We start from the raw sequence: 18,551 nt of genomic DNA, 5'->3' as shown, positions 1-18,551 counted from the left end.
TCCATATTCTGGGTACCTTTCTCACTGAAAATCTAGAGGCAGGACTGAGAGTATGATTATTGGGGTCTAACAAAACACTTCTGAAATGTTTCTTTTATATTTGAAAAATATTCTCAGTTAAATCACAGAATCACAGAATCACAGAATCATATAGGTTGGAAAAGACCTTTAAGATCATCGAGTCCAACCATAAACCTAACACTGCCAAAACCACCACTACACCATGTCTCTAAGCACCTCATCCAAACGTCCTTTAAATACCTCCAGGGATAGCGACTCAACCACTTCCCTGGGCAGCCAGTTCCAATGCTTGATAACCCTCTCGGTGAAGAAAAATTTCCTAATATCCAGTCTAAACCTCCCCTGGCGCAACTTGAGGCCATTTCCTCTTGTCCTATCACTTGTGACCTGGGAGAAGAGACTGACCCCCACCTCTCTACAACCTCCTTTCAGGTAGTTGAAGAGAGCAATAAGGTCTCCCCTCAGCCTCCTTTTCTCCAGGCTAAACAGTCCCAGCTCCCTCAGCCGCTCCTCATAAGACTTCTGCTCCAGACCCTTCACCAGCTTCGTTGCCCTTCTCTGCACACGCTCCAGCACCTCAATGTCCCTCTTGTAGTGGGGGGCCCAAAACTGAACACAGTATTCGAGGTGCGGCCTCACCAGGGCCGAGTACAGGGGCACAATCACTTCCCTAGTCCCTAATACTCCCATGCTATTTTTGATACAAGCCAGGATGCCATTGGCTTTCTTGGCCACCTGGGCACACTGCTGGCTCATATTCAGGTGGCTGTCAACAAACACCCCCAGGTCCTTCTCTGCCAGGCAGCTTTCCAGCCACTCTTCCCCAAGCCTGTAGCGTTGCATGGGGTTGCTGTGGCCCAAGTGCAGGACCTTGCACTTAGCCTTGTTAAACCTCATACAATTGACCTCGGCCCATCGATCCAGCCTGTCCAGATCCCTCTGCAGAGCCTTCCTACCCTCAAGCAGATCAACACTCCCACACAACATCTGCAAACTTACTGAGGGTGCACTCGATCCCTTCGTCCAGATCATTGATAAAGATGTTAAACAGAACTGGCCCCAACACCGAGCCCTGGGGAACACCACTTGTGACCGGCCGCCAACCGGAGTAAACTCCATTCACCACCACTCTTTGGGCCCGGCCATCCAGCCAGTTCTTTACCCAGCGAAGAGTACACCCGTCCAAGCCATGAGCAGCCAGTTTCTCCAGGAGAATGCTGGATATGATTTTATATGTCTCAGAAACTGTTTTTGTATACTGAAAACCTGAAGTCAGGAAATCTGAACAGCTATTTCAGAGAAATATCTATCAGCAAAACATCTTAATATATTTTCATAGGATTCTTTTATCTTTCACTTTGCCCTAAGGGTTTTACTTGTAAAATACCACAAGAAGTGTTAGCATGTTTTCTATTGGAACTGTAAGTATATAACTCTAGGAAACATTAGAATAAATGTTTGACATAAAACTCCTTTTCTATTTTGGACAACTATGAATAGCCTTGTTGAGACCATTAGACTAAAATAAATTTTATTTTGTTTGAAATAGCTAGATTTATCTCACATATTGAGTTGCTATATCCCAGCAATCATGAACTAAAACTGACTTTCATACATGAATTGTAATATTTTTACTCTTTTGAGGTGTCAAATTTTGCATGAAACAGTTAAAGACCCTGCAAATAAGATTTCTGAGGTATCTCATGCTAAAAGTCAAAATTCAAATGACCTACTAAAAGTGAAGCCTAAATAATTATTACAAATTTCACAGAAATACAGAAAAAAAGAAAGTCTGCATTAAATGTTTTAGATTCAGGTTCCTAGGAGCAGTTTGGGATCTGAAGGAGAAGAAACAATCATTTTAATATTGGGTGCCCACTGGATCCTTCCTTCCTCTGAGATTGATAAGAGGCTTGACAGTTAAAATGATGGAGCTTATGATACAGTAGGCCATGACATTTTGTCACATATCAGACTTTTGAATAGTGTTTAGTCATTAATAAGCTTCGTCTGTTGGATTTGCATTTGCAACATGGATGAAAAGTTACCTATATTTTTTCCAAGCAACTTGTTATATATTTTGGCCAAAGTACTTATTCACTCTGCAAATATAGAAGAATTTAATATTTTGCCTTGCCTAGAGAAGCAATTTCTGGGACTGTTAGTGTCCTAATATACAACAAGAAAAGAAATATTAACCTAGCAAACATGGAAAACCAGTTAAGTTTAAAACTGGGCTTCTCAGAAATTATTAAACCCATCCCTAGGCATAACTAGAAGTCCTTCAGATTCTTGACCTTTCAGGTAATCAGATTCTTGAGTCATCTTGAAGTAATCTGCTCAGTGAATGGAATGCTCTGTTTTCTGTACCTTAGGAGTGGGATTTTATTTTTAAAAGAAGAAAAAAAAAATCTTTCCAGTAATGTAGAAGACCTGTCCAAGTGTAGAGTCTAAACTTGATAATTTTGGATTACAACATTTCAGAGAAGTTAAGGATTAGTGTACTGGACATCTGTTTCAGTTACCTCTGCGTACATATAATGAGACATTATCAGATGGATCTCAAAGACTCAGAATATTAGGACTTCATTGCTGCTTGGGGCCTTGCTTGAATTTAATTAATTTCATATATGCACTTACACTGCATTCTCCATTCTTTTGTGGAGGAACTTCACTTCCGCCTAGACCATTCTTAAGAGCCTGTGCCTTTCTTAGAAATTTCTTTGTATTCTTCAATGAGCTCCTGCATAAATAATAGCTTTTACTCATCAGTCTGTGATTTGCACTGCAATTTGTCCCAGAAGACCAAGAAGTCCTTCTAGACACATGTACATTAAAGAACAAAGTTCTACTGTAAATCCTGCAGTATTCTAATCAATGTAGCCAACTCTGTAACTAGAAATGTCCTGAAAACTTTGAACTCACTGCATCATTGCTAGAAGGTAGCTTTGCAAAATGTTGTGCACAGCTAGTCTGAATATATCTTTTTGTATTACTGTTTCATCTTCTAATTTTATTTAATTTACTGAAAAAGTGTGACTTGGTTTATGTTATCTTTCTCTAAAGTATATAAATTGGGAATCTCTAACAAGGGTACTTCCTGCTGCTAGCACTTCTTGTTTGAACAGTCCTTCTTTCTTTGTGTTAAAATTTTTCTTCTGCCTGCTCTAGTAGTGAGTCAGTTAAGAGCGACAACATAACAGAGTAAGAAATGAGAAAATGTAAGGTGAGATAAGATTACTCACTACTAAGAAGACAGAAGTCTCAGACTTACCTGCATTAATAGAAATAATAGATTTCTACAACCAATTTCCCATGCTAGTGGAAAATTCTCTAAAGCTACTTTCTCTAAGTAAATGGATGTGAACAAATGAACAAATAATGAAAATGAAAAAATACAAATGAAAAAATAATAAAAACAGAAAAGGTTTTTGAAAGTTTTTTCAATTATTTTTGTTTTTATCTAAACTATTTTGTCTCTTGGTTTTTTCCTTACTTATTTTCTTCCTGTTTGCTTATCTTCTACATCTTAAACTTGGCATAAAGTCTGCTTATTTCAAAATGAGAAGTGTTACTCCACCCAAATACAAGGAAAAAAAGAAAACATAATGTCATGGTTTAACCCCAGCTGGCAACTAAGCACCACACAGCCACTTCCTTATTCCCCCCACAGTGGGATGGGGGAGAGAATTGGAAGAGTAAAAGTGAGAAAACTCGTGGGCTGAGATAAAGACAGTTTAATAGGGAAAGCAAAAGCCCTGTGTGCACGCAAAGCAAAGCAAGGAATTCATTCACTACTTCCCATCGGCAGGCAGGTGTTCAGCCATCTCCAGGAAAGCAGGGCTCCATCACACGTAATGGTTACTTGGGAAGACAAAATGCCATCACTCTGAATGTCCCCCCTTTCCTTCTTCTTCCCCCAGCTTTTTATTGCTGAGCATGACATCATATGGTATGGAATATCCCTTTGGTCAGTTGAGGTCAGCTGTCCCAGCTGTGTCCCCTCCCAACTTCTTGTGCACCCCCAGCCTACTCGTTGGCAGGGCAGTGTGAGAAGCAGAAAAGACGTTGACTCTGTGTAAGCACTGCTCAGTGATAACTAAAACATCCCTGTATTATCAACACTGTTTCCAGCACAAATCCAAAACATAGCCCCATACTAGCTACTATGGAGAAAATTAATTCTATCCCAGTCAAAAATAGCACACATAAGAAAGAACATAAGAGAACATAAGAAAGAAAGAACATGATGTGACATATGATGACTTTATTGCCATGAACTGAGATTACTTTGGAACAAAACCAAATTCCAGTTAACTCTTTATACCACTGTCCTATATGGGTATCTCATAACGTACAGAAAAAATTGGTGTTTTCATGTTTCAAAATTTTTATTCAACTGTAAAATAAGAGAAATTTTTGCTACTCTGTTTATAGCTCAAAAGGAGAGAAATTATTTTAATATCTTTTCAAGACAACTGGCTGTCATCACTAGGTGATCACTTCCTTCTCCCTAATGGTCTTCCTTTCCTTGTGAAATTTGTGGGTCCCAACATCATTTCTATTGATTGTGCTCTTCTGTCTTTTTGTCCCCATAAGTTTATGAAAGGTTCACAGTTGCAAAGTCAGGTTTGATTGATTACATTTTAAAACATTGCTTACATTGTTGGATATTTTAATTATTTATTTTTAATCAGGTTGCACTGAAAAAAAACAACAACAAAACCAACCAAAAACCAGAAAATGCATTACTACTGTAGTTCATTGTAACTGAGGTGAAATTTATCGTTGCTGGCTGTGTGTGATGCTTTACATTAAGAATATATTTTATTTGAAACATTTTTAGACAAGAAATAAAATATTGAAAATTAAAACCTTGATCCCATAAGAATTTTAAATAGGTACATATTTTTATTTTTTATGACATGCTTTTGCTTCAAAGGTAAATATGTACTTGCATTGTAATAAAAGTTTATTAGAATAAATCTTCAAGTCAAAATGCTTGTGTTTCAGTTTAATCCCAACAAAATCAGTCTTGCTTATCTGTTGTGTGATGCTATCCAAGAGTGAAAAAAAAATCAGTTAAAATAACCCTATCAATACCTGTGTTATCCTCAGATGTTCAGTATCTGAATTATCTGACTTAAATGACTGATAATCTTCAGTTGTATTATCAATACAATATCTTTGTGTCATCTCATTGGCCATGCTTGCAATATTGTGTCATTATTCTTCTTCATAGTCTTTATTAGTAATATATCACCCTGTATGCTGTAGCATAGCAAGAAGTATTCAGTTATTGCATCTCTAGGGAGATAACAAAAAAATTCAGATATATGGAAGCTGTAAACAGCCACAGACATCAGGAAGACCAGTGTTGAGAAACTAAACAAGATGATAACTGGATTTTAAAGAGAGGGCTCTTTTGAGGACTTAAAAAGTTAGATTACGTGTTAGAGACAGAGTGAGCAAAAATGTAAAGCATAGAAGGATGGGATTTCAGATAGGGCATAGAAGGAAGAAAAGTGGAACTGGTATTAGGACATCTCTGAAGGATATCACCTGAAGGATAAAGCTGGAGAGATAAATTGGAGGGTCAAGTTGAGAAAGCAAACTTTAATATAGGAGTAATTTTACCACCCTGGTCTCCTAGTAGTTTATATATATTGCAATCTATTCTATTGTCATAGTATTACTGATGTGTATTTTGAGCATCTAATTTCAGTATACTCCATGAAATAGTGTTCTGACTATTATCACATTTATTTTCTAAATACACTAGAACGTGTAATCTTTAAATGCCTGAGTTTTCTGCTTGTGCACTCTGTTTTGATTGTGCATAAAATAAAATTAAAAGAGAAACTAGGATGATCTGGGAGTTTCAAATTAGAATGCTCTTCATTAGAATCTCATGCTTGACAATAATTTATCAGCAGTCCTGGCTAACCGGGGAGGTCCCAGTTGACTGGAGATTAGCGAATGTGACACCCATCTACAAGAAGGGCCAGAAGGAGGACCCGGGGAACTACAGGCCTGTCAGCCTGACCTCGGTGCCGGGGAAGGTTATGGAGCAGATCTTCCTGAGTGCCATCACAGGGCACGTACAGGACAACCAGGTGATCAGGCCCAGTCAGCATGGGTTTAGAAAAGGCAGGTCCTACTTGACTAACTTGATCTCCTTCTACAAGGTGACCCGCCTAATGGATGAGGGAAAGGCTGTGGATGTTGTTTACCCGGACACTAATAAAGCCTTTGACACTGTTTCCCACAGCATTCTCCTGGAGAAACTGGCTGCTCATGGCTTGGAGGGGTGTACTCTTCACTGGGTAAAGAACTGGCTGGATGGCTGGGCCCAAAGAGTGGTGGTGAATGGAGTTTACTCCAGTTGGCGGCCGGTCACAAGTGGTGTTCCCCAGGGCTCAGTTTTGGGGCCAGTTTTGTTTGATATCTTTAACAATGATCTGGATGAGGGGATCAAGTGCACCCTCAGTAAGTTTGCAGATGACACCAAGTTGGGCAGGAGTGTTGATCTGCTTGAGGGTAGGAAGGCTCTGCAGAGGGATCTGGACAGGCTGGATCGATGGGCTGGGGCCAATTGTATGAGGTTCAACAAGGCCAAGTGCCAGGTCCTGCACTTGAGTCACAACAACCCCATGCAACGCTACAGGCTTGGGGAAGAGTGGCTGGAAAGCTGCCTGGCAGAAAAGGGCCTGGGAGTGTTGGTTGACAGCTGGCTGAATATGAGCCGGCAGTGTGCCCAGGTGGCCAAGAAAGCCAATGGCATCCTGGCTTGTATCAAAAATAGTGTGGCCAGCAGGACTAGGGAAGTGATTGTCCCCCCTGTACTCGGCACTGGTGAGGCTGCACCTCGAATACTGTGTTTAGTTTTGGGCCCCTCACTACAAGAACGACATTGAGGTGCTGGAGCATGTCCAAAGAAGGGCAACGAAGCTCATGAACAAGCCTTATGAGGAGCGGCTGAGGGAACTGGGATTGTTTAGCCTGGAGAAAAGGAGGCTGAGGGGAGACCTTATCGCTCTCTACAACTACCTGAAAGGAGGTTGTAGCGAGGTGGGTGTTGGTCTCTTTTCCCAAGTAACAAGTGATAGGACAAGATGAAATGGCCTCAAGTTGTGCCAGGGGAGGTTTAGATTGGATATTAGGAAAAATTTCTTCACTGAAAGGGTTGTCAAGCATTGGAACAGGCTGCCCAGGGAAGTGGTTGAGTCACCATCCCTGGAGGAATTTAAAAGATGTTTGGATGAGGTGCTTAGGGACACGGTGTAGTGGTGGTCTTGGTAGTGTTAGGTTAACAGTTGGACTTGATGATCTTAAGGGTCTTTTCCAACCCAAATGATTCTATGATTCTATGATTCTATTCTAATATATCATGTCTCCTTTCTTAGGATATTTTGTTGTTTGAAATCCAGGATCCCGTTGGTTTAAAAAAAAAAGAAAAGCTTTGAGTCCCATGAAACTTATGATTACAGGCTAACAGTGTAGGTCTTGTGTCCCAGCCAGCAATGGTTTACCTCTTACTGCTACCCTAGCTTGCTAGAAGTTGTTGGGAAATCTGCCATTCAGCATAGCAGGAAGTAGTTCTATAAATGGTATGCCTTTGCCCTAGGAAAAGTTCAGACTTTAGGATACTGTGCATTGTTAGTTTTATTTCTTTTTAAGAAATTGGGAAGATGATTTTTCTATTCAATTATATATTGTATGCCTTCAGTGAAAATACTGAGTTAGATAATTAGCATTGTGGTGGGTTAACCTTGGCTGGCTGCCAGGTGCCCACCAAGCTGCTCTCTCACTCCCCCTCCTCAGGGAGACAGGGGGAGAAAATAAGATGAAAAACTCATGGGTCGAGATAAAGGCAGTTTAATAAAGAAAGGCAAAGGCCGCACGTGGAAGCAAAGGAAAATAAAAAGATTTATCCTCTACTTCCCATCAGCAGGCCATGTCCAGCCACTTCCTGGGAAGTAGGGCCTCAGTACATGCAGCGGTTGCTTAGGAAGACAAACACCTTAATAACAAATCCCTCCCACTCCTCTTCCCTCTTAGCTTTTATTGCTGAGTATGACATCATATGGTATGGAATATCCCTTTGGTCAGTTTGGGTCAGCTGTCCTGGCTATGTCCCCTCCCAACCTCTTGCCCACCCCCAGCCTACTGGCCTTTGGGTGGGGTGGGGTTTGAGAGGCAGTCTTGATGCTGTGTGAGCACTGCTCAGCAGTAGCCAAAACACTGGTGTGTTATTAACACCTTTCTAGCTACCAATACAAAGCACAGCACTATGAGGGCTGCTATCGGGAAAGTTAACTCCATTCCAGACAGACCCAATACAAGCATGTTAGCAAATATGTCTGTATGGCAAAATTAGTTGCAGGAACTTTCTGTTCTCTTATGCAGCTTTGAGAGATGTTGAGCATTAATGCCTGGGAGGGAAGGGAGGAAGCTATAGTAACACTCTTTGGACACACTTCTTTGGGTTAAGAGGGAATAAGAGGGGGATGCAGCATATAGGAAGAGATTTCCTGTTTTGCACAGTATCTCATTTAATCCAAAGAGAGTTTCAACATTATATTGTTTACTATCAGTAGTTTTAAGTGTCTGTATACAGTTTCCATGACTGTAGGCAATAGTAATAGCTTTCTTTGACTCTTAATTTTCTAGTGGTAGTACTTAATAATGAGTTCAGAGCAAAGGAAACTAGTATATGTATTGGTCCATGACAAATACCTCTCATAATGTAATCATTGAAATATTAGAGAAAAGCAATGGAGTGCTGAACACCAGAACTGATTTTTATGCCCAACCCTGCTACCACCATGTGACTGTACTCAAATCACTTGATTCCTGCTTCACATAAAATGAATCTAATAACTAATATAGGACTGGTCCGAGAATTTTTTTTTAAGATCTTTGAGAACCTTTGATACATGTGAGGTTTAATATATTTCATCTTATGTCATTAGTTACCTCATTATAACATACGTCAGTTTTTTATTTAATAAAATATCCATGGGTGATCTCACCAAGGTAGATTCTTTGTCACTGTTGTTGTTGTTGATTTCCTCAGGTATTATCAGGTTGGCTTGCGAAAGGACGATATCACCAAAGAAGTCAGAGCTATAGATCTTATTGTACATTTTGTTCCATAATTCTTGACTGAAGAGTTGTACGTGCATGATGTTGTGCCATGTTTTCTAGACTCTCAACTAAGTCAATGATAAGAATGCAAACAAAGCAGTTTCTATTTTGATTGATCTTTCTTTACTTCATTTCTTGATGCTCATGTAACAGTATCCACTTTTACTAAGACTTCCTTATGTAAGAAACGAAGAAATGGTCCTTCATGATTTATGAGAGAAATGTAACTGCAATTAACAATAGAAAAGCCCAGAACCAACTTCTAGTTGCCTTCTGAAAATTCATTTATTTGTTTGTTTCTCTTTAATCTATGGTCAATATGCTGATTAAAATTCTGGTGCCCTGAGAGACTTGCATGGTCTCAGCTCTTCAGCAAGGGAATTGTTTCATATAACATGAACCAAGACACAGCAATAAGGTACTGAACAGCAGGAAGATTTTCTTGGTACAGGATGCAGCACTGAGTCCTCATGATTTCCACTGGTTTTCCATTGGCTTCCACATTGGAATGTGGCTGGAAATTGATACCCAGTACCTCTCATGAGATGTTCAATCCTTTGCAGAATTGGACTCTCTAATAGTTTTTACTGCTTTCTTTCAAGAAAACAGGCTCCAAACTTTATTGTAGTATTTGGTCCTGTTGCCTTAAGGAAAGCATTAAATATTTATTTGTACAGTAATTTTCTTGACTACCTTTCTATTCACCTCACTAATCCAAAGGCATTTGAGCATGGGAGATGTCTGCTGTGTCCTATACTCTTGTGCAACACGTCATACACCAGAAACATTTGTTTCTGGGATGTGTTGCATTATCCTGCTGGTAAATGTTTGGAATGATGTTCTCTTGGATGGGGCACTTTGGCCTTATTGTAGTAAGTTTCTTCTAATGAAGCACTGTCATTTGAATTAGTTTAATAAATAACTTATTGTTGGTACATGAACACACACATATATGAATGTGTGCGCGCACGTGTGTGTGATTTTTAGTGCTTTCACTAAAACCTTTTTTAAGGAAAATTGTCTGAATTTACATGTCTGCACAAAATTTTAAGATCTAATTATAATAATAGATTTCAATATTATTATCCAAATAGACAGATTTTAATATTCATTTGCAGATTTATAGTGTGCTGGCAATTAATTCATTGTATACTACTCATCAATTTACAGAGTGGAAGAGCAAATGTCACAATTTGCCTGTTCTTTCTTTTCTTTTTTTTTTTTACTACATTGGCCAATGTCGTTTTAAAAAAAATCAGCCCCAAACATTCTTTTGACTTTGATCTTACGCCCCACAACAATTTTTCAAAATAGTATATATCCTAAGTAACAACTGTATGCACAATTCTAAATGAGATGTTAGTACTCAGGGGTGGTGACAACACAATTGATTTGGAGGGTGTGGGGGGCAACATTTGGCAAGAAAATTTTTTTTGTTTGTTTGGTTAATGAGTGAATATCCATTTTCTAAAGCACATTGCATCAAAATGCTAACCTTGTTTTTTGTTTCTTGTCATTCTGAGTATTTTGTTGTATTAGTTGTAATAACCAAAGTCTAATCTGTTCAGTACAGAACAATAAAAATTACTGTTTGCATTTTAAAACTGTATTTATTGCATAGATTCTATTTTAGTTTTAAAATCATACATGAAATTGACCAATTTTGCTCTTACAATTAAAATGCTAACAAGAATTGGTAACTGCCCAGCTAAAAATCTAGAATCTGAGTGCCTAGAATAATAAGAGAAAAATATGATAAGTAGTTGTCAATATTAAAGCAAGCTGAGGGAAGAATGCCTTGGGCCTTGTAGTATGTAGAATGAAACAGCAGATTTGAGTATCTACAATCCTTTCGGTATTAAATTTTCACTAAAATAAAATTACTTGTATCTGAAAACATAGCCTTTCCCCAGCTCTCTTTTTTTTCCCCTCATCAGCTGATGAAGAGACTATTAGCTCACTGCTTTGCTGGTTTGTTAATTTTATCCCCACTGTGATTTCTGATAGCCGGCCTGCTGATAGTGGTAAGGTAAATAACCTTTTTCATTGCAGTCTTGAAGGTTCAGTAGAACTACATCACAGGAATGTGTAGGTGTATAAGACATCAAAAGCTGGTGTTCTCTGTATTTCGATGTGCAACTGAATGCTTAAGGAGAGCAATGACATTAACTGTTGACAGCCTTGCATGCTGTATTTATTATTATTTTTAGCTTCTAAAATTTGTGGAGAAATTTCCTTTTCTTAATCTTTGCTAGCTGCAGTGCTGTATGGTGGGTATCCTGATTTAACCAAATGAATATTAATGAGGTTTTGTACAGTTTTTTCCTTACTTATTCTTCCTAACTCATCAGATCTCAAGCCTTCTTCATAGTGGCTATCTGAATGCTTGAAAGCATGATGGAAATTGTCTTTTGATTATTAAGGCCTTGTTTCAGGCTGTCCCTCAGGATTCTGTGTTCATGTTTGTTCTATGGATTTGCACATTAGAGAATGAATAATAAACAGATCTTGAAATCCCACTAGTGGTTTTAACATGCTAAGTTGTTTTGTATAGTGAACCAGGTTTTGTTCATAAAATGTTTTTCAAGAGACACTGTACTCAAATGAAATAAATTATGTCTGGATTGTAATCACTCTTTTTATATTGATTGTTATTCTCATATGATCATAAATATTAGTCATGTTTGGTTCTGTAGAGAAATGAAGGTCTTATGATTATAGCTCTTTCAGCTATGAGAAATGATTGATTAGTATTTGCATGTATTCAAGGCAATATTGAGAGGCAAGAGGGACAAATATCAACATCAGTTATGTTCCAGAAAGCATTAATCAGAAAGCCTACTTTTAAGATTTTTAATTTTTTTTTTCCTTTTAGTTTCATTTCTCTTATGGCTCAATATATGTTTTATCTGTTTATGGGATTTTTTCCCCTCAAAGAAAAAAGTTCAACTTCTTGTTTTTTCACCTGGATCTGTTAGCGTGTGAAGAGGTTCCCTTTATGCCTGGTTTGTTTTCATAGAGATTTTCTCTCTCTACTTGGTGCTGCTGGCTCTGGTTAAAAGCATGCATTTGCGGGTAATTGAAACTGTTAATTTTTTGTGGCTGTGTGTGTTTTTTCTTTTTTCATTCAATGATGAATGCTCTTTACTGTAAAACACTATTGTCAGTGCTTCTGCCTCTATTGAATGTTATTCTAAATGAAAATTATACATTTTAGATATGGTTTTAACTGTTAGGTCACTTAAATTCTTTGAAAGAGAAGCTGAGTCTAGTATGTTACTACATAAAGTGTGTGTGTCTGTATGTAAAAAAACATATTAAAAAACTGTAATCGCTTTCATTGGAAGCTGAGTGTGGTGTGGACTATCCTGTCTGTAAACATGCACATCAGAGTCTTTCTCTTGAACTACATTCTCTAGGACTGCTACTAAAGTGAACAAATTGATGCAAGCCCTCATATATATGAAATTCAGGGTCAGATTAATATGTATTTAGGTGGTAGGGTACTTTATATGACTAATTTAATTTTAGTGTCTTATTGTTTGTCAGTAACTGAATTTCCTTTTGAAATCTTTTTTATAAATAGACTGAGCATTTAATGTTGAATTATCTATATCTTGTTGTGTTGTATTTTTCTTGGGTTTTTTTAAATGCCTGTTAATTGTCTTTGCATATTTCTCTTTTGGGTTTTTTTGGCTTTTTGGAATCCATGGTTGTCAGGCAATTGAAGACGGCAATTTGGAAGAAATGGAAGAGGAAATCCGGCTTAAAAAACGGAAGAGACGAAGAAATTTGGATAAGGATTCTGGGAAAGAGGATGGGGAGAAAGCAAAGAAAAGAAGAGGCAGACCTCCTGCAGAGAAGTTGTCACCCAACCCACCTAAATTGACAAAACAGATGAATGCCATTATCGATACTGTGATAAACTACAAAGACAGGTGAGCTCAGCCTTTTTTGGTTTTGACAAATAATTTCTGGAAACTTAATCCTGTGTAATTTTCAATTGTGGTTATTTATTTATTTATAAATAAAATAATTCCATTTAGGGCCTGATCTTGTAAGTCTTCCTCTACATAGAGGGCTTTTAAAAGAATCTGGTTGATTGAAACTTGTCAAAATGTAATTTAAAAGATGGGCATATCATGTCTGCTTAGAAATGCTACTGTCCTGTTTAGTAGATATATTTCAGTACTGCAGGTTTGGGAAGGGGTTTTCTTTAGCTTAACGGAGTATTCTGTCTTAATAATTATATAAATAATCTTAAATGCGTGGATATAGTTTTGTCAATACAAGTTCTCACCATGACACTTAAGAATACTCCCAAAATATTTAGGGTTCGCCTGATGAACACCTGACTTTTCAAAGGAAAAACTGTAGAAATACTGAGCACTAGTAGGCTGTTCATAAATGAGACTGAAGCTTTTTTGTCCTTAAAACCCAATTTTCAACATATATATACATTTCACATTAGACAACTGAACCTCAGGAAGAAATATAACTAACTTCTAATCCAAACTGAAGTTGTGAGATTTTTATTTTGTTGACTTTCCAACTGAAAATCATCTTTTTTATTGAGAAATGGTTAATCTTCGGCTATTGCTTAATAGCAACTCTGTATCAGGCTTCAGCTATGTGGGGAACTTGTACTGTTTGATCTCAGGTTTCTGATTTACTTAAATTGGTGCAACCTTCCTGTGTAGACATTCCTATTTTGCCATACATTTATTTACTTAAGTTGAATAAGGAGCAGGTGTAAAGTAAATCAATATAAAATTAATTCAAAAAGAAGGCATTTTCACACCAGAGGAGCTGCACCGGTGTAACCTATTTGGTTTCTGAACTGAGTACCTAATTTACTACAATTTTTATATAAACAAGCTTTTCAGAGTGTGTGGCTTCAAATGGCAGGATATGGGGTTTTTTTTGCAGCTACGGTTTGATCTGTGCTTGTACAGGGATAACTTGGGCAATATGCAATAAAGGATTTAGAGTGGTGATACCTTATTTTTTAGGCACATAACTGCAGAAGTGGACTCCAGATCATCCTGTGATCTATAGGTTCTCTTTAGAGTGTGTTGAAAAGTTTATTGCTTCAAAATGGGTTACAAAAAATGAGCACGATGAGCAGGAGCTGCCTAAAAGGTCAGCAACATTCAGTTTGCTGTGGCTTTTAACCAGCAGAAAAGCTGGGAAGAGTGGAGTGTTTTAAATTCAGGCATTCCAATCAGAGCTGCAAGAAATTATCTCTTTCCATTTAGGGTCCCTAGCCTCGGACCTTTTCCAGAAGGCAAGCACTTCTGGTCAGAGCTCCTACTTTTAATTTTAAACATAGCAGGCTTAAGTCACTTCTACCTTCCTCCTATGTATCATAGCTCAGTGGTTAAAGCACTCACTTAAGAAGTAGGAGATGTGGGCATTTTGCTTCCTCTGCCCAGTGAGGTTCAAATCTCTATCATCTCTAGAACCCAGGTAACTACTGCACTAAGAGGGATACCACTCCCTCTTCCAGTAATTGAGGTTTTTTAAAAGACAGAATTGATTGCCAATGTAGAAAGCATATGGAGCCCTAGTCCATAAGGCATTAGAAATGCCTGTGTTGTGGGTTGAGCTTTTGAAGGGAATAAGTTAGGCAGAAGTTCACTCACAAGTGAATTAGGCAGAAGTATTCACTCACAAGTCTATGGGGCCTGATGAGATCCACCCGAGAGTACTGAAGGAACTGGCAGATGTGCTCACCAAGCCCCTTTCCATCATTTACCAGCAGTCCTGGCTAACTGGGGAGGTCCCTGCTGACTGGAGATTAGCGAATGTGACACCCATCTTCAAGAAGGGCCGGAAGGAGGACCCGGGGAACTACAGGCCTGTCAGCCTGACCTCAGTGCCGGGGAAGCTGATGGAGCAGATCATCTTGAATGCCATCACATGGCACGTAGAGGATAACCAAGGGATCAAGCCCAGCCAGCATGGGTTCAGGAAAGGCAGGTCCTGCTTGCCCAACCTAATCTTCTACGACAAGGTGACCCGCCTAATGTATGAGGGAAAGGCTGTGGATGTTGTCTACATAGACTTCAGTAAAGCCTTTGACACCATTTCCCACAGCATTCTCCTGGAGAAACTGGCTGCTCATGGCTTGGACGGGTGTACTCTTCGCTGGGTAAAGAACTGGCTGGACGGCCGGGCCCAAAGGGTGGTGGTGAATGGGGTTTACTCCAGTTGGCGGCCGGTCACAAGTGGTGTTCCCCAGGGCTCTGTGTTGGGGCCAGTTCTGTTTAACATCTTTATCAATGATCTGGACGAAGGGATCGAGTGCACCCTCAGTAAGTTTGCAGATGACACCAAGTTGTGTGGGAGTGTTGATCTGCTTGAGGGTAGGAAGGCTCTGCAGAGGGATCTGGACAGGCTGGATCGATGGGCTGGGGCCAATTGTATGAGGTTCAACAAGGCTAAGTGCCAGGTCCTGCACTTGAGTCACAACAACCCCATGCAACGCTACAGGCTTGGGGAAGAGTGGCTGGAAAGCTGCCTGGCAGAGAAGGACCTGGGGGTGTTGGTTGACAGCCGCCTGAATATGAGCCAGCAGTGTGCCCAGGCGGCCAAGAAAGTCAATGGCATCCTGGCTTGTATCAAAAATAGCGTGGCCAGCAGGACTAGGGAAGTGATTGTGCCCCTGTACTCGGCACTGGTGAGGCCGCACCTCGAATACTGTGTTCAGTTTTGGGCCCCCCACTACAAGAGAGACATTGAGGTGCTGGAGCATGTCCAGAGAAGGGCAACGAAGCTGGTGAAGGGTCTGGAGCACAAGTCTGATGAGGAGCGGCTGAGGGAACTGGGGTTGTTCAGCCTGGAGAAAAGGAGGCTGAGGGGAGACCTTATCGCTCTCTACAACTATCTGAAAGGAGGTTGTAGAGAGATGGGGGTCGGTCTCTTCTCCCAGGTCACAAGTGATAGGATGAGAGGAAATGGCCTCAAGTTGTGCCAGGGGAGGTTTAGACTGGATATTAGGAAATGTTACTTCACTGAGGGGGTTATCAAGCATTGGAACAGGCTGCCCAGGGAAGTGGTTGAGTCACCATCCCTGGAGGTATTTAAAGGACGTTTGGATGAGGTGCTTAGGGACATGGTATAGTGGTGGTCTTGGTAGTGTTAGGTTTACGGTTGGACTCGATGATCTTAAAGGTCTTTTCCAACCTATACGATTCTGTGATTCTGTGATCCCATCTGGTCCCATGGACTCATATGGGTCAAGTTCTCTCAAGTAATCCCTGACTCTCCCTGTTGGTTGTTCTCCTCCTTGAATCCTTTATCTAAGCACAAAGGCCTAGAAGACCTTGTTGGTGAAGGCTGAGACAAAGAAGACATTGAGTACCTTATTCTTATATTTGCCCACTCTATTGAGCAATGGTCCTACATTTTCCTTGTTCAGCCTTTTACTACTAATGTAGCGGTAAGAAGCTCTTTTTGTTGTCATTGATGCCCCTTGCAAGCATCAACTCTAGGTGAATTTTGGCTTTCCTATTACCACCCCTGCATGCTTGGGCAGTGTTTCGAAATTCATCCTTTGAAGTCTGTCCTCGCTTCCACCTTCTGCATGCGTCCTTTATGCATTGGAGCTCAGTTGTGAGTTCCCTGTTCAGCCAAGCCAGTCTCCCGATACATCTGCTTGACTTTCTGAGCATCAGAATGGATCTTTCTAGCACTTGGAGGAGGTTGCTCTTAAAGACCTGCCAGCTTTCCTGAGCTCCTTTGCTTTTCAGAGCTGACTCCTATGTGATCCCACCTACCAGTTCCCTGAATAAGCTCAAGTCTCCCCTCCTGAAGTCCAGGGTCTGTACTCTGTTTCTTTCATTCCTCACTCCCCTCAGGATCTTAAACTTCATGATCTCATGGTCACTACAGCCAAAGCTGCCATTTTATTGTATCCCTGAGTAGTTCTTCCTTGTTCATGAGTAGCAGAACCAGGAGAGCGTCACCACTGGCTAGCCCCTTTAGTACCTGTATCAAGTAGTTATCACTGGCACTCTCCAGAAACCTCCTGGATTGCTTGTGTTGCTCTGTGTTGCCCCTCCAGCAGATGTCAAGACAATTAAAGCCCCCCCTCAAGAACCATGGCCTGAGATCTGGAGACTTCCTCAAATTGTTTAAAGAAGACTTTGTCTGCTTTCTCACCCTGATCGGGTGGTCTGTGACAAACTCCCACCATGAGGTCACCCTTACTGTCCTCTCCTCTGATCCTGACCCACAAGCTCTCAACCATCCCGTTGCCCATTCCATAGAACTCCATACATTTGAGCTACTCATTCACATAGAGGGCATCCCCCCTCCCAGTCTTCCCTGCCTGTGTTTCCTAAAGAGCCTGTATCCATCCATCACAGAGCTCCAATCACACAAACTCTCCCATCACATCTCAGTTATTCCAGTGATGTCATAGTTCTGCATCCACTTGTGGAGCTCTAATTTCTCCTGCTTATTTCCCAGGCTGTATGCATTTATGCACATATACTTGAGGTGGGCCTCCTTTCACTCTGTTTTATTGTTCCCGAGGTCTCTCTTGTATCTGTTGCCCTGCACCCTTTGCTTTCCACCCCATTCACCATTTCTTCACTTAACTGTGGGTTGTAATCTTCCAACCCTGATGTTTGTAGTTTAAAGCTCTCCTCACCAGGTTGGTCAACCTGTTGGCAAAGATGCTCTTTCCCAACTTTTGAGAGGGGAGAGAGAGAGCAGAGAGAATAGAGATTGGTCATTCCTGCTATTAATGCTAATTGGAGAACACTTGATTTTGTACAGGTGTATATTTATTGGGTAATATTTTTTGGATATGTAAATAACTATTATTGACTATGTTATCTACTAGGCTCTAAAGTTATAAACTAAAAGCTACAAAGGGAAGGATGAGGAAATCATATTATGACATTATACACTAGAAGCTACAAGGTGAAGGATGAGGAGATAGAGGAAGAAAAGGGTGATTCACATGTCAAGAGCAATCACTTTCCACAAGAAACCCAACATGACAGACAGTGGTTTAGCATCTGCCAGTGCAAGGCTGTGAGAAAAGAGCACTTGGGACATCAGAGTAAGGGCACTGCCACAGCAGCCTTGAGGGTGTATAGATGAAAGGTTAAAGAGGTGAGAGTGAAAGGTAGGCTACAGAACTAGAAATGAAAGGCCTTCAGTATTGCACAGGGTAAGACATCTAAGTCACCATGAAACACTCAAGCATTTTCCCTTCATGTGCAGGTTTGAGAACACTACCTGGGCCCCATGCCCTTCACCCTCACTCTTGATACGCTCAGGGTCTTCACTGGCAGTATTGTTGGTGCATGTACAGGTGAGCAGACAGGAATAATAGTCCAAGAGTTGGACAAGCCTCCATGGTC

General features: G+C 40.2%; 1 protein-coding gene across 6 annotated transcripts in view; it reads left to right on the top strand.

Annotated features, from left to right (window-relative positions):
• The window catches only part of LOC142402962 (SWI/SNF-related matrix-associated actin-dependent regulator of chromatin subfamily A member 2-like), a 204,103-nt gene that overhangs the window by 159,919 nt on the left and 25,633 nt on the right, over window positions 1-18,551 (top strand). For all 6 annotated transcript variants that reach the window (XM_075488964.1, XM_075488962.1, XM_075488960.1 and 3 more), the window contains one exon: window positions 12,892-13,109. In XM_075488964.1, the coding sequence (XP_075345079.1) occupies window positions 12,892-13,109 (218 nt within the window). The remainder of the gene's footprint in view (window positions 1-12,891; window positions 13,110-18,551) is intronic.

The sequence above is a fragment of the Mycteria americana genome (genome assembly GCF_035582795.1).
Source record: "Mycteria americana isolate JAX WOST 10 ecotype Jacksonville Zoo and Gardens chromosome Z unlocalized genomic scaffold, USCA_MyAme_1.0 Scaffold_18, whole genome shotgun sequence".
In the NCBI taxonomy this organism is placed as follows: domain Eukaryota; kingdom Metazoa; phylum Chordata; class Aves; order Ciconiiformes; family Ciconiidae; genus Mycteria; species Mycteria americana.
This window is presented reverse-complemented; position numbering and strand designations above follow the sequence as displayed.